This window comes from Acinonyx jubatus, chromosome D1 (genome assembly GCF_027475565.1).
Source record: "Acinonyx jubatus isolate Ajub_Pintada_27869175 chromosome D1, VMU_Ajub_asm_v1.0, whole genome shotgun sequence".
Taxonomy (NCBI): domain Eukaryota; kingdom Metazoa; phylum Chordata; class Mammalia; order Carnivora; family Felidae; genus Acinonyx; species Acinonyx jubatus.
In genome coordinates, this window is record NC_069390.1 from 11,906,663 (window position 1) to 11,931,815 (window position 25,153).

Below are 25,153 nucleotides of genomic sequence, written 5' to 3' on the forward strand. Positions count from 1 at the left end.
GAACTCTCTCTCATTCTCCCTCTCTCTCCCTCATTTTCCCTCTCTCATGCATTCTCTCTCCTTCTCGTTCTCCCTCTCTCTCTTTCTCCCTCTCTGCTTTGTCTCTTTCTCAAGTTCCACACTGGCCTCTACTTCTATATGCTCAAGTCATTGAGACCCCAGTGATCTGGTCAGGCTCCATTTCCCTGAGCTGCAGTCTTCCAACAATAAGCTATGCAATCATTAAACTCACCTTTTCTTTTTTCCTTTTCTTGGGGATAGTGGCTCTGCTCTGTGCAATGCTGTTTCATTTACTGTTTAGTTTTGTCTCTTTTTTTTTTTCAGGTGAGGAGGTAAATCCAGATCCTGTTATGCTCTCTTGGCCAGAAGTAGAAGCCTCCTCCGTGCTGTTGTAAAATCAGCTACCCAGTTCCGACCTGGAGCATGGAATCTCACACACAGCCAGTTTTAATGCAACATCCTCTCTGAACACTTCTTTGGTTCCTTCACTTAGAAGTGATGTATTCCTCCAGGGATCCTGGTTCCAAAATAGAACGCTGTGACACAGCCCTTTCTGCTTTTTCATGTAGTTGGGGTTTTATAGAATGTTTTGGTAAATCCCAATTTCACGCAGTGAATCAAATATGTAAAAAATGCTATTTTTATTCCACCTCGTAATCCGTACAATATGCAAAACAGATGCAAGAGTGAGATACAGTAAGGCTAAAAAAAAAAAAATAGGGTGAAAATACCAGCTTGGAAATTTTTTAAAAGGTTGTTTATATTTTAGACCATGTCCAAATGCCCATATTAAAAAGATTGCGGCAAAATGTACTGCAATAAACAGCACTTTAACTCAGGTGGCAAGGAGGAGGAGGAAGAAAAGGAGGGGATGAAAAAGGACAGGAAGGAAGAGGAGAGGGAGGAGGAGTAATAAAATAACATGTTCAGTGCTTTTATACAAGAGATACTCTTTTTCTTTTTAGTGGGCTCCATGCCCAACATGGAGCTTGAACTCATGATCCCAAGATCAAGAGTCACATGCTGTACTGACAGCCAGCCAGGAGCCCCTGACAGATACTATTCCAAGCACTTATTGACTCCTTTAATGTAATAACTCAGTTAACCCTAAAAAAAAGTCTGTAAGTTAGATGGTGCTGTTATCCCATCCACCTTCGAAGTGTGAAAATCAATAAAAGGAATCCTCTGGAATGGAGTCAGGAAGCCAGCAGCGGGGAGTTCTTGCCATACAACTCCTGCCTGCATTCACCGCAGACCCAACAGGAATAGAGTGCCTTCCAAATTCCATTTTATTTATAATTATTTTTTTAATATAATTTATTGTCAAGTTAGCTAACATACAGTGTACACAGTGTGCTCTTGGTTGGGGGGGGGGTAGATTCCTATGATTCATTGCTTCCAAATTCCATTTTACTCTAGCTACTACTTTCCTACTGAGCAGACAGGTTTCCTCCTCCCTTCAGCAACAGCCCAGCCAATGAGAGAGTCACCACTCAGCCAAGAAAAAGCCCTGATACTGGGAACTCCACCTTTCTACCAATGGACTTTTTGTTTATAACAGTCCTCTTCCTCTCCTTTTTATAAAAGAATGTTCCTCTTTTTTGTTCTCCAGACTTGCTTATAATTTTCTATAGCTTCATTATCTGGTATTGCAATTCCCTGCTATTTCCAAATAAGCCATTTTTGATGGTAAGATAGTTTTATTTTTGAGGTTAACAGAGGCAAGCAAGGCACAGAAAGAGTAAATAACTTCCACAATGTTATACGGCTTATCACTGGTGGTGTCACGAGAATCACTAATGGCAACTAAATTTCAAAAGATGTTATGTGTACTTAAAAATGCGCTTGTTAACCTAAAATGAAACAGATGGCTGGAATGCATTGAAATGTAAGAAAGTGAATTTAAAAATGTATAAATCCTCCCACCCCCCATGCGTTCTACCAGTCTTGTCCTTCCTTGGAGTTGGTGAGAGCTAGTGAAGACTTTACTGAAGGTGACACAGATGAAGAGACACTGAAGGGGGACCTCGCCATTAGAAGAGAACTTCCTACTCATATTTCTGAATCTCTTCCAGCTTCTTCTCATTCCTAGCTGTTTCCTGTTTCTCTCTTTAGGCTAAGGTACCTTCCATGATGTTCCCACTGCAAAGTGCCCAAATGCTGCAGTCACTGGAGAGGTCCTTGAGGAAGAGCCTTCCTGAATCCTTAAAGGTGACAATGGAAAATTCTGGGTGGAGAGTAAGGAATAGAAACCCCATGAGTCAAGAAGAAAAGAGACTAACATTGAGCCTCTGTCCTGTGTCCAGCATTAGTCCATGTTTTCTCTAGCTTAGTTTGCATTACCTCTCTAGAAGATATTTGCTACTATGTCTATGTTACTGATGAGAAGATGGATCTCAGTTAGGGTGATTTAGCCAATATCACACAAATAATGAGTTGCAATGCCATGGCATGAACACAGGTATGCCTGGGACTTTACCAGCTTTTGCTCTGTCATTCATAAAGTGTTCCCTTTCTCCTTTCCAAAAAACATTCCATAATAACATTGGTGTTTTCCTCAAAAGTTGGCTGAGGGTTTTCCTCAAAAGTTGGCTGAGACTACATATTAGTGTTAAAATTGTTCTTCTTAAAAGAACACTTGCTAGGTGAGAGGTTAACCATCAGGAGTCTTCTCTAAAATTAATAAGGAGTCAATTCCAATTTTGACTTAAATTTCCCAATTTCCCTGAGCTGACTGCATATCAGGCTATTTTATGGTGTCTCCTTTAACCTAGTGTCTCCTTTAACCTAGTACAATTAGGTGTCTCCTTTAACCTAGTACAACTGATTAGAAATCTCAGAATTAACTAAGATGTACACGTAAATACTTACATCCAGAACTGTGCAAGAGCAACTCTAGTGATAGGCTATGGTACTTGCTTGTGTTTTTTTTAGCAACCAAAGGCATAGGGTCCATGTGTGTGTGTGTGAGTGTGAGTGTGTGTGTGTGTTAGAGGACAGTTACTTTTCCCTAAAAAAACCTCTGTAGACATAGAAATTAGATTTTTACTATTTTATAAGACATTCCTATAAGATGCATACAATTTAGATAAGATAAATGCATTTGCCTCCTTTACTCCCTTATAGCTCTGCTACTCCCTTCTTTCAGTATAAGGAGAAAAATATTAGCATTATTTTATTTGTAGATCACAAGGCTTAATTTTCTTTTATTTATTTATTTTTTAAGGCTTAATTTTCAATTATTAGAAACAGACTAATGAAATAACTGTTCTTTAGTTCCTACTAAAAAAAATGACTTCTACCACAGCTAACCCTTATATGCGAGTTCACTTATATTCACTTGGATTTTTTTCAACAAATATAGCACAGAACTGTAAATGGATTTTCTCTTCTTTGTAATCTGATTAATAACATCTTCTTATGTCTAGCTTACTTTATTGTAAGAATACAGTATATAACATACTGTACATCTTAATCAGCTGTTTAAATCATTGGTAAGGCTTCTGGTCAATTGTACGTGATTCGTAGTTTAGTTTGGGGGTAATCAAAAATTCTAGACAGATTTTCCACTGCAAGTGGGGGATCAGTGCCCCCCAACCCCCATGTTGTTCAAGGGTCAACTGTGATCTAAAACTAAAGTTAACCATGTTAGTAGATTCCTACTACCATTAATCTCTACCACCCACTATTTAACTCCTTTCACTTCATAATCCTTAAGATCCAGGCAACCTTACAATCAATTCTGCGGGGTTGGGAGGGAGGTTACATCAGTTAGAAACTCTATAAACAGTTGCCTAAGATATTTTTATGGTGAATAGTTATTTTTAACAATTCTTCAGACCAAAGTTTTTTTTTTTCCCATGAATTTAGTGTAGAATTTTGTCACTTAAATTTCTCTTTACAGCTTATGTTAAGTTGAGCCCAAATATTTTGAGAAAATGGTGCATTCCAAGTGTCCTTTCTTGGAAGATCTCCGTGGTAAGATAAGGTGGCCCTAATAGCACCTTCAATTTTTGGTTGCATATTAAAGACATACATTGCCCCCTAATTAAAATCCAGAATATGTGTAGTACTTGTAATGGATGTATAACCTAAAATTCAATACTTATTTGAGTCTCAGTTGAGAAAAAGCCCAGCCATTCCTCTTAGTGCTAGATATTAAATACATTTTAGTGCGTGTATCAACTCCAGTTGAGTCAACTTAGAGTAGCTGCCTGGTATGTTCTGAACTGAGCAGGAAAAAAGAAATTTTTTTAATTAATTAGGCCATGGGAATAACAAAGAGTAACAGTTCTACGTATTTTCAGATCCTATAATGGGTAATAGTATGGTGTAAATCAGTTTTACGGGGCCCAAATGCAAATATGTAAAAAGATAATGTCTGTATTTTCCCAAATTATGCTGAATTCTGTATCAAGCCTCCACTCATGGCTGAAAACAAAATAAATTCAGATAAATTCAGTCAACTGAGCTTTTTTCCCCCTTCTCTTTGTCTAACATCAATAGTTTATGTGGGGTGGAGAGTGGCAGGGGGAAAGATACAGGCATAGTTCTTAGTCATCATGTATCCAAGGTGGAAATATTAAAGCATATACCATCTTTTTGACCTCAGGTCATTGGCATGCTTCCACGCTGGTATCTGCAGAGGCTTCATGTTCACAGTTGCCCATGCTAGTATCTGCTGCTGCATTCCAATCCCCCAAACCACAAAAACACAATGTCCACAAGACTTGTTCTCATTCATTCTCTCCCCATCTTCCTGTCTCTCAACAGCCTGCACAACACAAATGGGGGTAGGGGGATCCAAGACTGGACTTGGACCCCAGGCCATGGGACCACACAGCACATTCTGTTGAGCACTATGCTGTAGCCTGTTTGTTGGTGGAAGTTCATTTAATCCTTCCAGAGAATAACGTGGTCATTTATGTTAAGAAGTTTTAAACATGTGCATAACATTTGAGCCAGCAACTACTCTTCTGAATATTCTAAGAAAATATCAGGAGCCCATGCAAATTTTCTGTCAAGCATGCTCTATGAAGAATTATTTGTCAAAGTGAAAAGCTGGAAACAGCTGAAATGACTATCAATAAGCAAATAAATGAACTGTGATATATCCATACGATGGAATCCTATGCAGCCATCATAAAACAATTGAAAATGTTTGTGTTTATGAACATAAACACAATGCATTCTGGGGGAGGAAACATGTATCAGATCATTTAATTTTTGTAAAATTGTGTCTATGTGTATGAGTAGAAGAAAATCTTGAAGGAGAAAATTTTAAATCCTAAAATGAAGAATGGTATTCTTAAAATCAAATTTTATCTGGCCAAACATTTTACTATATGCATGTATGATTCATATCGGGTGGGGAGAAAAAGCTCTTCTCGTTTGAGGTTAAAAAAAAATATAGTACATGGAGACTGTTTGACCTAGATGCCCTACTTGGCCCTTTTCCAACATAAAATTTCATGATAGAAATGATCCTTGTCCTGACCAAACAAGGCACTTTACCAGTCCTTCCTAACAAGCTGACCCTCTCCCTTTCTTGGGATGCTGCAGGTTTATGGGACTGTCTTCCACATGAACCAGGGAAACCCATTCAAGCTGAAGGCTCTAGTGGACAAGTGGCCTGATTTTAACACAGTGGTTATCCGCCCTCAGGAGCAGGTAAGGTGCCAGACGTGGAATGAATATACTTCTGTTCATTTTTGCTGTGTACCTGCCATGTGCCTGACAATATGGCAGCCCAGGGATACAGAAATGAATTGTGTGACGGAAAGTAAGTCCCTCTCTTCAAAGAGCTCAGAGCCTTGGAAGAAAAGATCAATAAGCAAATAAATTCCAATATAGAGTGAAGTGTGTGGGAAGAGAAGATGTACAACACAGAAATAGCGAAAGCTGATTCAACAACGGAGGCTGGAGATGAAGGTTAAGGTCTGAGACACTTCCCGATGGGAGGTTTCACCTGCACTGGATCTTGTACATATTTTGTAGATACTGTTAGGCTGACAAAAAAAAAAGAGGACATTCCAACAGAGAAAACACAAGGGGTAAAGATAGGAAGGTGTGAGACAGTACAGTGAGTTAGGGCAATTATAAAAAGCAAACTTATAATACTATAATCGCCATATGCATTTTGAGGAAACATTTAAAAACTAGCAAAACTAAATAGTAAACACATTTCAAAGACAAAAATTCACAAGCTTATTTTTAAACATTCAGTAAAATTCTAAATTTATAAAAATACAAATATTATACCTTTCATAGAAATAAAAATTGATTTGAAAACCACTAAGTTAAACAATATATAAAGAAATCTGTATTAGTAGTAACAACTGACCTGAAATAAAATTATTTGATCTTTTATCTTAAATGTGATCTTAAGTAATAAAATGTATTAGTGGATATCCCTGCTGACTTGTCAGTGTATTTTTGGGCAACATTTTCCAACCATTTTTTAAAAAGCTTTTGAATTCTGCACTGAGTTGTGGTAATATTTTCTTGTGCCTCTTACTTCCCAATAATCTCATCTGTTTAGTAAGTTGAGAGGGTCTTCTTAAATAAGTACTCTCTTTATTTTTCTGGAACTACTGTTTGTTTAACTATAGCATTGTTTTAAGGAAGCATTTCTAATTGGTTTTCATCTTCTTTGGCTTCATTAAGTATAGATGGAGATTTTAATCCAGAAATATCTATAACTAAATTTAATACTGTGATGTTCATGGTTGGCATGTTCTGCAACTATTTGAACTGTTTACTACATGCATTCTTGCAACAGAAGTTTGGCTTTTCCTTGTCAATTGTTTTTCTCTTCTTCCCACTGAGAATAATAGAAGTATAGAAGAATGCTTCCTAATAATTGTGTCTTTGTTTGATTTGAAATTTTAATGCAATATGTGGGTAGATAGCAGTATTGCTATCCAATTTTCCATCATAAATTGAATACTTGAATCTCTCCTCCTGACCTCATGATTTAAATGATTCAGGAATAATTGTAATGCACCAATGAAAATACCAACATTTTAGCACTTAAAAAATATCACAGTATATCTCACATTTTGGTCCTAAATACATTTTGAATGGATTTTTGTGTATGGTATAAGAAAGTGGTCCAGTTTCATTCTTTTCCATGTAGCTGTCCAGTTTTCCCAACACCACTTATTAAAGAGACCATCCTTTTCCCATTGGATACACTTTCCTGCTTTGTCATAGAACAATGGACTGCATAAGCATAAGTTTACTTCTTTTCTTTCTCAAGACTGCTTTTGCTTTTCAGGGTCTTTGTGGTTCTATACAAATTTTAGTGTTATTTGTTCCAGTTCTGTGAAAAATGGTATTGGTATTTTGATTTGGATTGCACTGAGTCTATACACTGCTTTGGGTAGTATGGACATTCTGACAATATTAATTTCTCCGCCCCCTGAACGTGGAATATCTTTTCCTTTGTGTCATCTTCAATTTCTTTCATCAATATTTCATAATTTTCACAGTACAGGTCTTTCACTTCCTAAGTTTATTCCTAGGTATTTTCTTTCTTTCTGATGCAATTGTAAATGGAATTGTTTTCTTAATTTCTCTATTACCTAATTGTTAGTGTATAGAAACACATCCAATTTCTGTGAATTCTGTATCCTGGAACTTTAATGAATTCATTTATTACTTTTAATAGTTTGTGGGTGAAGTCTTAGGGTTTTCTTTGTATAGGATTATATCACCTGTAAATAGTGACAGTTTAACTTCTTCTTTACCAATTTGGATGCCTTTTCTTTTTTTTCTTGCTGGATTGCTGTGGTTAAAACTTCCAGTATTTTGTTGAATAAAAGTGGCAAGAGTGTAAATCCTTGTCTTCTTCCTGACCTTACAGGAAAAGTTCTCAGTTTTTTACCATAAGGAGTTAATACCCAAAATACATAAAGAACTTTTAACTAAACACCAAAACCTAAAGAATCCAATTTAAAAATAGGCATAAATACATGAAAGACCCAATGCTAATACCATCCTCAATGGGGAAAAACTGAAAGCTTTCCCCCTAAGGTCAGGAATAAGACAGGGATGTCCACTCTTGCCACTGTTATTCAACATAGTATTGGAAGTCTTAGCCTCAGCAATCAGACAACACAAAGAAATAAATGGCATCCAAATCGGCCAGGAGGAGGTCAAACTTTCACTCTTCGCAAATAACATAATATTCTATATGGAAAACCCAAAAGATTCTACCAATAAACTGCTATAACTGACCCATGAATTCATCAGCAAAGTGGCAGGATATAAAATCAATGCACAGAAACCAGTTGCATTCCTATACACCAACAATGAAGCAACAGAAAGAGAAATCAAGGAATCAATCCCATTTACAATTGCACCAAAAACCATAAAATACCTAGGAAACTCTAACTAAAGAGGTGAAAAATCTATACACCAAAAACTATAGAAAGTTTATGAAAGAAATTGAAGAAGACACACAAAAAATGGAAAAACATTACATGCTCCTGGATAGGAAGAACAAATATTGTTAAAATGTTGATACTACCCAAAGCAATCTACATATTCAATTCTATACCTATCAAATAACACCAGCATTCTTCACAGAGCTAGAACAAACAATCCTAAAATTTGTATGGAACCACAAAAGCAATCTTGAAAAAGAAAACCAGAGCAGGAGGCATCACAATCCCGGATTTCAAGCTGTAATACCAAGCTGTAATTTTCAAGATAGTATGGCAATGGCACAAAAACAGACACTCAGATCAATGGAACAGAATAAAAAACCCAGAAATGGACCCACAAATGTATGGCCAACTAATCTTTGACAAAGCAGGAAAGAATATCCAATGGAATAAGGACAGTCTCTTCAGCAAGTGGTGATGGGAAAACTGGACAGTGACATGCAGAAGATTGAACCTGGACCACTTTCTTACACCATACACAAAAATAAACTCAAAATGGATGAAAGACCAAAATGTAAGACAGGAAGCCATCAAAATCCTAGAGGAGAAAGCAGGCAAAAACCTCTTTGACCTTGGCCACAGCAACTTCTTACTCAATACATCTCCAGAGGCAAGGGAAACAAAAGCAAAAATGAACTATTGAGACCACATAAAAATAAAAAGTCTGCACAGCGAAGGGAACTTCAGCAAAACTAAAAGGCAACCAATGGAATGGGAGGAGATATTTGCAAATGACATATCAGATAAAGGGTTAGTATCCAAAATCTATAAAGAACTTAATCAAACTCAACATCCAAAAAACAAATAATCCAGTGAAGAAATGGGCAAAAGACATGAATAGACACTTCTCCAAAGAAGACATCCAGATGGCCAACTGACACATAAAAAATGTTCCACATCACTCATCATCAGGGAAATACAAATCAAAACCACAATGAGATACCACATCACACCTGTCAGAATGGCTAACATTAACAACTCAGGCAACAACAGATGTTGGTGAGGATACAGAGAAAGAGGATCTCTTTTGCATTATTGGTGGTAATGCAAGCTGATGCAGCCACTCTGGAAAACAGTATGGAGGTGCCTCAAAAAATTAAAATTCTAACTACCCTATGACCCAGCAACTGCACTACTAGATATTTACCCAAAGGATACAGGTGTGCTATATCAAAGGGGCACATGCACCCCAATGTTTATAGCAGCACCATCAACAATAGCCGAAGTATAGAAAGAGCCCAAATGTCCATCAATGGATGAATGGATTAAGAAGATGTGGGGTATATATATATTCATATATATATACACACACATATATATGATGTATATATATATTTATATTTATTTATGTTTATACACACACACACTGGAGTATTACTCAGCAATCAAAAAGAATGAAATCTTGCCATTTGCAACTACATGCATGGAACTAGAGGGTATTATACTATGCGAAATTAGTCAGAGAAAGACAAATATCATATGACTTCACTCATATGAGGACTTTAAGACACAGAACAGATGAACATAAGGGAAGGGAAGCAAAAATAATATAAAAACAGCGAGGGAGACAAAAATATGAGACTCTTAAATATGGAGAACAAACAGAGGGTTACTGGAGGGGATGTGGGAGGGGTGATAGGCTAAATGGGTAAAGGGCATTAAGGAATCTACTCCTGAAATCATTGTTGCACTATAAACTAACTAACTTGGATGTAAATTTTAAAAATAAATTAAATACAATTTAAAAAAGAAAAGAAAAAAATAGGACAACATGAATTAGATATTTTCCCAAAAAAGACATACACATAGCCCAGAAACATGAAGGATCCTCAACATTACTAATCACCAGGGAAATACAAATCAAAACCATAATGAGGTATCACCTTACAGCTGTCAGAATGGCTATAGTCAAAAAGACAAAAAACAAGTGTCGGTGAGGATGTGGAGAAAAAGGAACCCTTGTGCACTGTTGGTGGAAATGTAAATTGGTATAGTCACTGTGGAAAACAGTAAGGATGTTTTTCAAAAAAAATTAAAAATAGAGGGGCATGTGGGTGGTTCAGTCAGATGAGGGTTTGACTCTTGACTTCAGTTGAGGTCAAGATCTCAGGGTCGTGGGATCGAGTCCCACATGGGGCTCCATGCTCAGCATGGAGCCTGCTCAGGATTCTCTCTCTCCCTCTGCCCCTTTCCCCTGCTTGTGCTCTCTCTCTAAAATAAAAAAAAAATAGAAAAAAAATTAAAACTAGAAATACCATACGACCCAATAGTTCTACTACCGGGTATTTACCCAAAGAAAACAAAAACACAAATTTGAAAAAATATATGCACCCCTATGTTTATAGCATTATTTACAATAGCCAAGATGTGGAAGCAACCCAAATGTCCACCGATAGAAAAATGGATAAAGAAGATGTAGTGTGTACACACTCACACACACACACTCACACACACACACACACACACAATGGAGTATTACTCAGCCATAAAAAGAATGAGATCTTGCCATCTATGACAACATGGATGGACCTAGAGGGTGTTATGCAAAGTAAAATAAGTCAGACAGAGAAAGACAAATACTGTATGATTTCCCTCATATGTGGAATCTAAGAAACAAATGAACAAACAAAAATCAGAAACAGACCCATAAATACACAGAACAAACTGGTGGTTGCCAGAAGGAAGAGGGCAGAGGGATGGGCAAAATGGGTGAAGGGTAGTGGGAGATACAGGCTTCCTGTTATAGCATGAATAACTCATGCTATAAAAGGTAGAGCATAGGGAATATAGTCAGTGGTGGTGTAATAGTGTTATATGGTGACAGATGGTAGCTATAATTGTGAGCACAGCATAAAGTATAGACTTGTTGAATCCCTATATTGTACACCTGAAACTATTGTAACATTGTGTGTCAACAATATTTCAATGTTAAAAACTCACAGTATAGTGGAATTTAGAAAAAGTATTGCAATAGTGAAATATAAGTAATTTGTTTTATTTCCCTTTTCCCAATGATCATAGGAGATGACAGATGATCTTGATCACTACACCAATACTTACCAAATCTACTCCAAGGACTTCAAGAACTGTCAGAAATGTCTCGTCTCACCAGAAGTCATCAACTGGAAACAGCATTTGCAGATCCAAAGTAAGAGAAATGGGATGGGTGCGGACTCACTCCTCTGTCCTGAACAATTTTCCCTATGACTCATATCTCCTGCCCCCAAGCTCCAGACCCTCAGCCTGCTGCCAATTTTTTAACTCCCTCATAAAGGGAGAAAAAAACACCTTCAAAGCTTGCAAAAAATGGGCTTCATATAGGGGAACATAATATAATTCCTGGATAGCCAATGATTTATGGCATATTTTGTAGACATATACAGGATCCCTTAGGGTAACTGGGTACCAAAGGAGGGCTTCACCCAAGGTCTTCCATTCCTGGAATGAGAATGATGACTTGTGCCATAAAGCACCTCCCAGATCATAAAGGACAACTGTCATGGTGTGGATATGCCCCCTGCCCCGAGTCAGACTCCCTAGGATGGCATCTGCCTGTTACTTGCTATGTGATCCTAGCCACATGACTTATCCTCTTGGAGACCATGACTTTCATATACATAAATGAGGATAATAATAGTTCCTAGAACACAGGGGCATTGAAAAGATTAAATGAAATCTTGAATAGGGATTTCTTACTATAATACCTGGATGTATAGTTGACTTTTGCTGCATAATTCTGTGAATCTACAGTTTGTATTAGGCTTTGCAAGGCAGTTCTGCTGGTGTCTCTTGGGCTTACTCATGCAATTGCCATCAGTTGATGGGTGGACTATGGCCTGATTGCTCTAACATGGCCTCAGTCACATGTCTGAATGATGGTTCTGGCTGTCAGCGTTGGCTGCCATGGTGATGGAATGATAGGAGCACCTGACCTCAGCAGGCTAGCCTAGGCCTATTTGTATGGCATTGGTTTCAAAGCAATTGAGATCACAAGGAGGGCAAACCCCGATGTGCAAGCACTTTTAAGCTTCTCTCTGCATCAAGTTCATTCTTCCCCATTGCCAAAGCAAATCATATGGCCAAGGTCAGATGCAGTGCAGGCGAGGACTACCCCAAGGAATGGATTCAAGGAGATGTGGGCAAATATAGGCCATTACTGCAACAATCTACTACACTGGGAACATAGTAAGTACACAATGGATATTGGCTACTACTTTTTAAAAAAAACTTCTCTCCTTTAATTATCAAAACTACATGATTATGTAGCCCAGAAAACCTGGTTCCAGTCTCGCTTTGCCACCAATGGCTTAATGAATTTCTGGGCATGTTTTCTCTTACATAAAACAGGGAAAATTGCACGAATCCTGACTACTTGACTCTGGTTACACAGCAGCAGCACTGAGCCCAGAACCTAGGTTCTCTGACTGTAAATCCCAGACACTTCCTACTCCAATGGGGAGCTTCTCCACAGCATGTACTTATTAAATCATTGTCTCTCCTCATAATCCCATCTAGGTTCACAGCCCAGCCTGAATGAGGTGATACAAAATCTTGCAGCTACTAAATCCTTCCAAGTCAAGCAAACACATTGCATTCTCTATATGACGGCTGAGACGATAAAGAAACTAGTTCCTTCCCTGCTGGAGGGAAAGAACTTATCACCCAACAGTGGCAAACCCAAGGCCATGTGAGTTTGATACAAATCACTCTGCATCACTTACTGCTCTCAGTACTGAGACAGCCTCCCATTTTCCCACCCTGCTTCCACTCTGGCCCATCTGCAGTCAATATTCTTCAAAACAGTCAGAGTAATCTTTTCTTAAGATGTAATTCATACCATATTCCTCCTTTGCTTAAAATACTCCACCATTTCTTTTCTCATCTGGAATATATCTGATTTCTGCCAGCTTCTTCGACCTATCCTGTTCTTCCTGCTCACTCATTCCAACAACAGTGGACTTTTCCATCCCTTTGTCATCACAAACTCACCTATACTCCAGGGCTTTGTGTTTCTTATTTCCTCTACCTACTCTGCCTCTCAAAACAGTAGAGGGAAGAACAAATAAAAACCTCCATACTCACAGACTTTGCTTTTCCTCCATAGCTGCCAAGAGATGTTTAAACCCTCCTCCCTGGATGTTACCCACGCTGCCTTGGTGAATAAATTCTGGCATTTTGGCGGCAATGAGAGGAGCCAGAGATTCATCGAGCGCTGTATCCAGAACTTCCCCACCTTCTGCCTGCTGGGGCCTGAGAGGACGCCTGTATCCTGGAACCTGATGGACCAGACAGGAGAGTTACGGATGGCGGGTACCCTGCCTGAGTACCGGGCCCACGGCCTTATCACCCAAGTCATCTATTCCCATAGTCACTATCTAAACAAACTTGGCTTCCCCATATATTCTCACGTTGACAAGAGTAACAAAACTATGCAGAAAGTTTGTAAGAAACTTGACCATATCACCATACCCTGTGGCTGGAACCAGTGGCACTGTGTGCCCCTGTGAAGCAGCCCTGCACAGAAGACCATGTCAGATAGGCCTGGGAAGACAGAAAGAATAAGTTATAATTGTAATCATCAGTAAAGGAATGGCACTGTTTGGGCTCCAGGGAAGCAGTGTGATTGGTCAGCAAGACCACCCCAGTCCCTGCACTCGAACTGCAGATGGGATTCCTTTAGATTTATCACTATGAAGCAGCCCAGGTACTCCTTCAGTGGGCCCCACAGAATTTAGCCTCCCATACTTCTGGGATCTCTGTGATGCTCCTTCATCAGCTACCTGGTGCCCCAAATAGCTTCTCCTAGAACTCCTAGTACACGGATTGGTAGAGCCCTGCCAAATCTTCCAGGAAAGGGTAATATTTCCTGGGCATTATAACTTATTCCTCTTTCTTTCTATGGCCTTTTCCTTAGTACTCAGCAAGCATATTCTGCTCATTAGGTCTGTAGAGATTATCTTTTCCTCTGATTACTGCTTTAGAGGTACACTAAATATATACAAGTACATAGGAGAAATTAGGTTAAACGTGATACACATGATATAGCAGAGAGGGTTAATAAGACAAAGACTTAATGTTAGCCTGTCTGTCCCCTCCTCACACTCACACCAGGGAAAATGGTTCAATATTGTTTCTAAAATTTTTTTCATGTTTGTTTGTTCTTGAGAGAGACAGACAGAGCACAAGTGGGGAGGGGCAGAGAGAGAGACCTAGAATCCGAAGCAGGATCCAAGCTCTGAGATGTCAGCACCAAGCCCAATGCCGGGGCTCAAACCCACAAACTGTGAGATCATGACCTGAGCCAAAGTTGGATGCTTAACCAACTGAGACACACAGGTGCCCTGGCTCAATATTGTTTCTAAAAGCAGACCTTCCTAAACCCACCTGAAACCCCAGACAATAAAAAGATTTTGTGTTTCACTGTACAGGTTGAAACAAAGTGATTCATAATGGAGAGCGCATGGGTGAGTTTATGGAGAGAGAGAAGTAGGAGTGCCAAGACCTAGGGAGTGGATATTAACTGAGAGAGACAGAAGGTGATGGGGAGGGCATGGTTACCCATTGCCCCCACTTGCCCTGGGCACGTTATTTCAGGATGCCTGGATTCTGTGAAGTTCTGATAATTGTCTCATGGGAGAGTCTAGTTGGGAGTGTGGAGGGATATTCTTCCTGGTGGTGACAGGTGAGCTGGGAGGGGTCCTTGCCCCAACAGTTCAAAAGAAATAGCAAAGAGAACACTGGAATGAAGGTAATCACCTGGATTAAGAACCTGTTTCCTTCTGGTCCACCTAAGCCTGGCATTAGGCTACAGATTGAGAATGAAGTCCCTCCAACCCTCAGAAACTGACTGAGGTTTAATTTCTTGGCGAGTTAGGGTTTCTCAACCTTGGCACAATGGACATTTTAGGCTGGACAATTCTTTGCTGTGGGGTGAGGGCTGTCTTGTGCATTTTTAGAATACTTAGTAGCACCCCTGGCATCCATCCACTAGATGCCAGTAGCACCTTCTGTCCCAGTTATGACAACTAAAAATGTCTGCAGATATTGATAAATGTGCCTTGAAGGCAAAGTCACCTATGACTGAGAGCCAGTGGTCTAGAGGAAGGATTCTCAAATTTGAGCCTGCATCAGAATCACAGACTGTGATTTAACTGTCAGACCTGTTAAAACACAGACTGTGAGGCCTATCTCCTAAGTTTCTGATTCAGTAGATTTTGGGTAGAGCCCCAGAATTTAAATTTCTAACACCTTTCCAAGTGATCCTGATACTGGCATTGGTCCACGAATCGGGCTTTGAAAACCATTGGTTTAGAGAAATAATTGAACATATTTTATGTCCTAGAACAATAGATGAAAATTCATATTGCACACTACTTAGGTATATCATTTTACTTTTGTAATTATAATTTACATTGTGCTTTAATTGATTGATAATATTACTTCATTACAAATTCTTAAAGCTTCTATAAACGTTGTCATTAAAGAGTGCATTAGGCAGACATCAAACTACACTTTCACTACTTCTTCATAAAACGTGGTCACTAGAAAATAGCATAGATTAATTTTTAATAAAGCAAAATAATATCTTCAGCTGTTGAGAATTGTGCCATGGAAAAACAAGATCTTTCAGTGCTATGAGTTGGAAATGTGACCTGAAGGATCTTTTGTATTCAGAGTAACATCTTTACTGTCTTCCATGGCTTCAATTCAAGGCCACATTCTCCATCTACACTGTTCAGTACCAGCTCAGCTTCCCAGTCCCTTGTCTTGAAGGTCCTTCACACCACTCCATGATCAGTCATATCTACAATCTAGCATTCCTCAAAGTTCCTTGAGAACTAATTGGGTTTAGTGTTTTCAGATGCAAAACTATAAACTTGGAGAACTTTTTGGATCTGAAGGGAACCACTGAGGGATGCTTGTATTCTTTTGTACTTAGGACATCACAACTCCTAAGGATATCTTTTAAAAAATCTCTAAAATTTGGATATTTCATATGGCTTTGGAGATTTCAAATACAATATATGAGTTTTTTAAAGTGCCTCCTTAACCAGGTGAACAAAATTTAATATCATCAACCGTAGGACCTATCTGGATGTGATCTGGATGTGTCTCTGGATGTGATTCACCAGTGAAGAAATAATAATTTTAATATATTACCATCTAAAATGCATAACCTGAAAAAAATAAAATTTATAACCTGAATATGGTCAATAGGAAAAAATTAAATACCTCAGAAAAGAATACAAGAGCCAAAATTAAAGGACATTCTATAATACAACTGACATGTACATGTAAAAATGCTAAATATCATGAAAGAAGAAGGAAGGTGGAAGAAGTGTTCCAGAGAAAATGAATCTAAAAAACACAACATCTAAAAGCAATCTGAGGTTCAGGATTGGATACTGGATCAGGAAAAAAAAATTCCATAAAGGATACTATTGCCATAATTGGCAAAAATTGTACATGGTCAGTGTATTAGTTACTAGTAGTAGAGAAATATTAAGTTTTATGAATTTGATCATTATACTATGGTTATATAAGAGAATATCCCTATACTTCCATGATACATGCTAAAATATTTGGAATAAATTGTCATAATGTCTGTAGCCTACATAAGAATTTAAAAGACTTATACAGAAAATATGGCAAACTCTAATTGGTGAATAGAGGTGAAGAGTATGTGTGTGTTTAATGTAATGCTTTTGCAATTTTTCTGAGTTTTTTTTTAACAAAATAAAAGTTCAAATAGAAAAGAAAATGCTGGGACATACAGAAAAGGAGTTAAGATGGTGGAGCAGTAGGGGGTCCTATGCTTTCCTTGTCCCTCAAACACAGCTATATAAATGCCAAATCACTCCAAACACCCAAGAAATTTATCTGAATGCTGAGAGAACAAACTGCAGAACCAGAGGGAGAAAAGAAGCCACACTGTGGAAGATAAAAGTTGTGGCGATATGACTGGGGAGAAAAGAACTGTGGGTGCTGCAGAGGGGAGGGAGCCTTGATCTTGGAGAGAGAAGAAAGAGAGAGAGAAACAGAGAGAAGGTGACACACAGGAATTTGCACAAGAGAAACATTCCCCCAAAACCATTGACTAGGAAAAGTAGAGAGGCTGATTATCACAAGTTTTTACAAGCAGGGAAGCTCAAAGTCTGGAGTTTTAGGAGTCTGCACCACCCCCAAGTAAAGCCTGGCAGCAATAGTGGTACTCCTGTGGGGAAGGAGCCAGAGGCCCCGGAGTGGACAGTGTGGTTTGAGATCCTTTGGATTGCACTGGAAAAGACAGTTCCCCTCTTGGAATGCATTTGAGAGATGTGGCACAGCCTCTCAGGAGGCAAAAATGCTGGCAGGCACCAATGTACTGCCCTGTTCATTAACATAGGAGCAGAGACATCAGATGAGAGTAGCAAACCTTGGTGCTGTCTTCTTTCGGTGCTTTACCATGTAGTCTGAGCCCTTGTGTGATTGTGCAACTGCTTTTCTGGGACAAACTAGCACCAGCCACAGCTTGGTAAGACCCTCCCCCAGATGATCAGTGTGAGTCCACAATGTGGCAGCCCCCAAAATTTGGAGTTTTGAAACCTAGCATGCACCTGAGGTATAACACAGGACTGGCTTGGACACAGGATGAAGGCAGGGATCTAATAGAAGCCAGGGACACAAAGGGGAGATTCTTCACTCTTCTGTGAGGGCTTCCTGAACAGCAGCAGGCATGAATGCTCCTCTCCAGGGATGAGAAAGCCAGGGAAATAATATTTTCCCCCTCTCCCATCAGCACTGCTGACAGACTTCCATGAGCAACACAGCACCCCAGTGGAGGCTGGAGCCATTTATACCATGCCCTGCACCCTGTGCTCTGCAGATGCTTCTGGACTAGGGCAAGTGTGCCTGAGAACCAGTGCAGCAGGCTCCTACCCTAGACGACCAGCACAAACCCTTGCACACACCAAGTCTACTGTTCATAGAGTGCTGAAAAGCTTCAGCTCTAGTGCATTATAGGATCAGACTTATTTTAACAATGAGACCAAAGCATAACTAGTTAAAATGCCACACACTGGACAAAGTCCAAACACCCCACTGCAGGCAAGGAGAAACTCTGCAGAGGATCAACTGAGGGTAAGAGCAGCCAAAACATAAAAGCAGAGTACACACTCTGAAACACTTCCTGAAGCCCTGGACAGTATAGGACCTCTTCTTAACATAGCCGTTACTCTCAGGAGAAGGAAATAAAACAGGCTTTCCTAACACACACACACACACACACACACACACACACACACACACACACAGTGACCTAGAAAAAATAAGATGGAGGAATTCACTCCAAAAGAAGAACAAGAAGAGGTCACAGCCAGTGATTTAATCAAAACATGTATGTAATATGCCTGAACCAGAATTTAAAACAACAATCTTAAAGATACTAGCTGGGCTTGAGAAAGGCATATAAGACACTACAGAGTCCCTTACTGCAGAGATAAAAGAACTAAAGACTAGTCAGGCAAAAATTTTAAAATACCATAACTGAGATGCAAAACTGATAGGATGTAATGACAACAAGGTTGGAAGAAGCAGAGGAATGAATAAGTGATAAAGAAGATAAAATTAGGGGAAATACTGAAGCTGAAAGAAGAGGGAAAGGAAAGTATCAGATCACAAATGTAGACTTAGAGAACTCTGTGACTACATGAAGCATAATAACATGAGTATCATAGGAGTCCCCAAAAAAGAGAGGAAAAGGGGAGCAAAAAGTTTATTTTAGCAAATTATAGCTGAAAATTTCCTTAATCTGGGGAAGGAAACAGACATCAAAATCCTGGAGGCACAGAAAAGTCTCATAAAAATCGACAAAAGCTGGTCAACACCAAGACATATTGTGCTAAATTTTACAAAATACACAGACAAGGAAAGAAGCCTGAAAGCAGTAGGGGAAAAAAGTCCTTAACCTATAAAGGAAGACAAACCAGGTTCACAGCAGAGCTCTCCACAGAAACCTGGCAGGCAAGAAAGGATTGGCATGATATATTCAAAGTACTGAATGGGATGGGGCACCTGGGTGGCTCAATCAGTTGAGCATCTAACTTCGGCTGAGGTCACACTGGACAAGACAGACTTAACAGATATATACAGAACATTTCACCCTAAAGCAGCAAAGTACACATTATTTTCTAGTGCACATGGAACATTCTCCAAAACAGATCACATACTGGTCACAAATCAGGCCTCAACAAGTACAAAAAGATTGAGATCATACCGTGCTTATTTTCAGACCACAACTCCAAGAAACTTGAAGTCAACCACAGGAAAAATATCAGAAAGAACCACAAATACATGTAGGTTAAAGAACATACTACTAAAGAATTAATGGGTTAACCAGGAAATTAAAGAAGAGATCTAAAATACAAGGAAGCAAATGAAAATGAAAACATGACAGTCCAAACACTTTGGGATGCAGCAAATGCAGTCCTAAGAGGGAAGTATGTAGCAGTATAGACCTACATCAAGAAGCAAGAAAAGTCTCAAATACACAACCTAATCTTCCACCAAAAGGAGCTAGAAAAGGAACCTCAAATAAAGCCTAAAGCCAGCAGAAGAAGGTAAATAATAAATATTAAAACAGTAATAAATAATATAGAAACAAACAAAACCACACTATAACAGATCAATGAAACTAAGAGATGGTTCTTTGAAAGAATTAATAAAATTGATAAACCCCTAGCCAAACCTATCAAAAAGAAAAGAGAAAGGACGCAAATAAATAAAATCACAAATAAAAGAGGAAAGATGACAACCAATACCACAAAAATACAAATAATCATGAGAATATTATAAAAAATTATATGCCAAAAAACTGGGCAATCTGGAAAAAATGGACAAATTCCTAAAAACATATAAACCGCCAAACTGAAACAGGAAGAAATAGAAAAAAAATTTTGTTTAATTTTTACAATTTTCTTTTTAATATAATTTATTGTCAAGTTGTCTAACATACAGTGTATATAGTGTGCTCTTGGTTTTGGGGGTAGATTACCATGATTCATCGCTTACATACAACACCCAGTGTTCATCCCAATAAGTACCCTCCTCAATGCCCATCACCCATTTTCCCCTCTCCCCTGAAGAATTAGAAAATTTGAACTGACCCTTAACCAGCAAAGTAATTGAATAAGTAATCAAATATCTCCCAAGAAACAAAAGTCCAGGGCCAGATGGCTTCCCAGCAGAATTCTACCAGACATTTAAAGAAGAGTTGATACCTATTCCTCTCAAACTGTTCAAAAAAATAGAAATGTAAGGAAAACTTCCAAATTAATTCTATGAGGCCAGAATTACTTTCATTCCAAAACCAAAGACCTCATTAAAAGGAGAGTTATAGGCCAATATCCCTGATGAACATGGATGCAAAAATTCTCAACAAGATACTAGCAAATTGAATCCAACAGTACATGAAAAGAATGACTCACCATGGTCAAGTGGGATTTATTCCTGGCCTGCAGGGGTGGCTCAATATCCACAAATCAATCAAGGTGATACACCACATTAATTAAAGATAAGAACCATATAATTCTGTCAATAGATGCAGAAAAAGCATTTAACAAAATGCAGCATCCATTCTTGATAAAAACCCTCAACAGAGTAGGGACAGACGGAACATGCCTCAACATCATAAAGGCCATATATGAAAGACCTACAGCTAATATCATCCTCAATGGAGCAAACTGGTAGCTTCACCTCTACAGTCAGGAAAAAGACAGGGATGTTCACCCTCACCATTGTTATTTAACATAGTACTGGAAGTCCTGGCCTCAGCAAACAGACAACAAAAAGAAATAAAAGGCATCCAAATTGGCAAAGAAGTCAAACTTTCACTATTTTCAGATGACATACTTTACATAGAACACCCAAAATACTCCACCAAACAATTGCTAGAAATGGGGTGTGTGAGTGGCTCAGTCAGTTAGGCATCCGACTCCTGGTTTCAGCTCAGGTCATGATTTCACAGTTTGTGGGATCAAGACCTATGCTGACAATATGGAGCCTGCCTATAATTCTCTCTTCCTCTCTCTCTCTCTCTCTCTCTCTCTTTCTCTCTCTCTCTCTCTGCCCCTCCCCTGCGCATGCTCTCTCTCTCAAAATAAATAAAAAAACTTTTTTAAAAACCCAAAACAAAAAATTACTATAACTGATAAATGAATTCAGCAAAGTCCCAGGATATAAAATCAATGTACAGATATCTGTTGTATTTCTATATACGAATGATGAAGCATCAGAAAGAGAAATCGAGGAATCAATCCCATTTATAATTGTACCAAAACCGTAAGATACTTAGGAATAAACCTAACCAAAGATGCGAAAGATCTGTACTCTGAAAACTATAAAACACTGATAAAGGAAACTGAATAAGACTCAAAGAAATAGAAATATATTCCATGCTAATGGACTGGAAGAACAATTGTTAAAATGTCTACACAGTTTAAAGCAATCTACACATTTAATGCAATCCTTACCAAAATACCAACATCATTTTTCACAGAGCTAGAACAAATAACCCTCAAATTTGTATGGAACCACAAAAGACCCTAAACAGCCAAAGCAATACTGAAAAAGAAAAACAAAACTGGAGGTATCACAATTCCAGATTTCAAGTGATATTACAAAACTATAGTCATCAATACAGTATGCTACTGGCATAAAAACAGACATATAGATCAAAGGAACAGAGTAGAAAACCCAGAAATGGACCCACAACTCTATGGTCAACTAATTTTCAACAAAGCAGGAAATAATATCCAATAGAAAAAAGACAATCCCTTCAACAAATGGTGCTGAGAAAACTGGACAACATGCAGAAGAATGAAACTGGACAACTTTATTACCTACACAAAAATAAATTCAAAATGGATGTAAGACCTAAATGTGAGACAGGAAACCATCAAAATCCCACAGGAGAACACAGGCAGCAACCTCTTTGACATCAGCCATAGCAACTTCTCTCTAGATATGTCTCCTGAGGAAAGGGAAACAAAAGCAAAAATGAACCATTGGGACTTCATCAAGATAAAGAGCTTCTACACATCAAAGGAAACAATCAACAAAACTGAAAGACAGCTTATGGAATTGGAGAAGATATTTTCAAATGACATATCTGATCAAGGATTAGTATCCAAAGTCTATAAAGAACTTATCAAACTTAACACCCAAAAATAAATAATCCAGTTAAGAAACGAGCAGAAGACATGAACAGACATTTTTCCAAAGAAGACATACAGGTGGCTAATAGACACATGAAAAGATGTTCAACATCACTCATCATCAGGGAAATACAAATCAAAACCACCATGACATATCACCTCACACCTGCCAGAATGACTAAAATTAACAACTCAGGAAACAATAGATGTTAGGGAGGATGTGGAGAAAGGGAAACCCTAGTGCACTGTTGGTGGGAATGCAAACTGGTGCAGCTACTCTAGAGAACAGTATAGAGCTTCCTCAAAAACTTAAAATAGAACTTAAAATATTTCCTTAAAATTAGAACTACCTTGAGATCCAGCGATTGCACTACTAGATATTTACCCAAAGGACACAAAACTAGAAATTCAAAGGGACACGTGCACCCCAAAGTTTATAGGACATTATCAACAATAACTAAACTACAGAAAGAGCCCAAATGTCCATCGAGCGATGAACGGATAAAGAAGTGGTGTTAAAGGGGCGCCTGGGTGGCTCAGTCGGTTAAGTGTCTGACTTGGGCTCAGGTCATGATCTCACAGTTTGTGGGTTCAAGCCCTGCTTTGGGCTCTGTGCTGACAACTCAGAGCCTGGAGCCTGCTTCGGAATCTATGTTTCCTTCTCTCTCTGCCCCTCCCCCGATCATGTGCTCATGCTCTTTCTCTCTCTCTCTGTCTCTCAAAAATAAAATAAATGTTAAAAAATTTTTAAAAAAGAAGGTGGTATACACACAAACACACACACAATGGAATACTACTCAATGACAAAAAAGAATGAAATCTTAACATTTGCAACCATATGGATGGAACTAGAGTGTATTATGCTAAGTGAAATAAGTCAGAGAAAGACAAATATTATATGATTTCACTCATATGTGGAATTTAAGAAACAAAACAGATAAACATAGGGGAAGGGAAAAAAAGGTAAGCAAACCAAACTGACTTTTAATGATAGGGAACAAATTAGGGTTGATGGAGGGAGGTGCATGGGGGATGGGTTGAATAGGTGATGAGGATTAAAGAGGGCACTTGTGATGAGCACTGGGTGTTACATGTATGTGATGAGTCACTAAATTCTACACCTGAAACCAATATTACATCATATCTGAACTAACTAGAACTTAAATAAAAACTCGAAAAAAAAGAAAATACTGTCTGTTGTAGTTAAGATTAATTTTCACATTTTTCAATGATTCAATAGGTAAATATCACACTTTTTGAGACTTTGTCAGTTTTCCCTGAGTATCTTTTTGTGTGTCACACAGACTCATAATTTTCAGATTCAGTGTATTTGAACCTCAGTCATAACTCTCCATTATTACAGCTTCAGCCTGTAGAACATCCTGTTCGTCTGGTCTTTAATTCCTAATTCTTTGGACATGGCCTCATTAATGTTTGAAAGCTTTCTTGCTTTCTGACACATAAAATGGCTCAATGTACTTCGCATTTCTATACAGGTAAACATAGAATCAATCACTCAGTCAAGAGGTCTTGGTTCTGAGCACCTGGATGGCTCAGTCAGTTGAGCATCCAACTTCGGCTCAGGTCATGATCTCATGGCCCATGGGTTCGAGCCCCATATCAGGCTCCCTGCTGTCAGTGCAGAGCCTGCTTCAGATCATCTGTCTCCCTTTCTCTGCCCCTCCATCCCTCTCTCTCTCAAAAATAAATAAACAAGAAAGAAAGAAAAAGAAAGAAAGAAAGAAAGAAAGAAAGAAAGAAAGAAAGAGAGGGAGGGAGGAGGAGGGAGGGAGGGAGGGAGGGAGGGAGGAAGGGAGGAAGGAAGAAGGAAGGAAGGAAGGAAGGAAGGAAGGAAGGAAGGAAGGAAGGAAAGCATAAGAGGCACATTCAGTCCAGAGTCAACAGGCATACAGGTTTTAGCAAACACAGCTCAGGGCTATTATTTATCAGAGCTAGATGATGCAATGCTTTGCTGGTTGACCCTTGATTCTATACTGATTTTTTGCTAAGTGTATTGCCAGTGTGAGGACTACTGCAACACGAGGCAGTTAGGAAGGGTACTGGGGACTGAGAGCAACCGTAGCTGACTCTTGGAAGAGCAGAGGGCGTCACACAAAGATGGCAAACTGTAGTCACATTTTGTAACATGTCCCATCCCACCCCCCCCCCCCATGCCAGGACAGGCAACAGTAATGTCCTTTTTAAAAGTGTGAAGAGGAACTCTCAAACTCAAAGATGAAAAGAAAACCAGGAATAACTAAAGACATGACAACCACAGAGAGGAATGAAACTCACCTGTAGATGAAGTCACACCTGCTAAGAGAGAAACAGAGCAATTAGAAGACCTCAAATAAGCGTAACTGTGCTATTTGTTACGTGCATAAAAAAGAATCACGTATAGATTTTGGAAATGAAATACTGGAACTCTGAATAAAAAATCTCAATAGAGGGAGTGAACAGCAAAGTGGCAAAGTGGATAGAGTTGACAATCACAAAGCTGGAAGATCTAGA

The 25,153-nt window shown here is 38.8% G+C and overlaps 1 protein-coding gene and 1 long non-coding RNA gene across 6 annotated transcripts in view; one reads left to right on the forward strand and one right to left on the reverse strand.

The window, feature by feature from the left end:
* The window catches only part of GLYAT (glycine-N-acyltransferase), a 60,400-nt gene extending 45,525 nt beyond the window's left edge, over positions 1–14,875 (forward strand). For 4 of the 5 annotated variants that reach the window (XM_053203138.1, XM_053203140.1, XM_053203139.1 and 1 more), the window contains 5 exons: positions 2,116–2,211; positions 5,563–5,670; positions 11,472–11,598; positions 12,966–13,137; positions 13,555–14,875. In XM_053203138.1, the coding sequence (XP_053059113.1) occupies positions 2,116–2,211; positions 5,563–5,670; positions 11,472–11,598; positions 12,966–13,137; positions 13,555–13,957 (906 nt within the window). In that variant the 3' untranslated portion in view covers positions 13,958–14,875. Of the gene's footprint in view, positions 1–324; positions 496–2,115; positions 2,212–5,562; positions 5,671–11,471; positions 11,599–12,965; positions 13,138–13,554 lie in introns of all 5 variants that reach the window. The other variant, XM_053203141.1, reaches the window with a different exon arrangement.
* LOC113595399 (uncharacterized) overlaps positions 1–16,521 on the reverse strand; it is a 49,705-nt gene extending 33,184 nt beyond the window's left edge. The window contains exon 1 of the long non-coding RNA XR_003415899.2: positions 13,533–16,521. This is a non-coding gene — a long non-coding RNA (uncharacterized LOC113595399). The remainder of the gene's footprint in view (positions 1–13,532) is intronic.
* Positions 16,522–25,153: the final 8,632 nt, after the last annotated feature.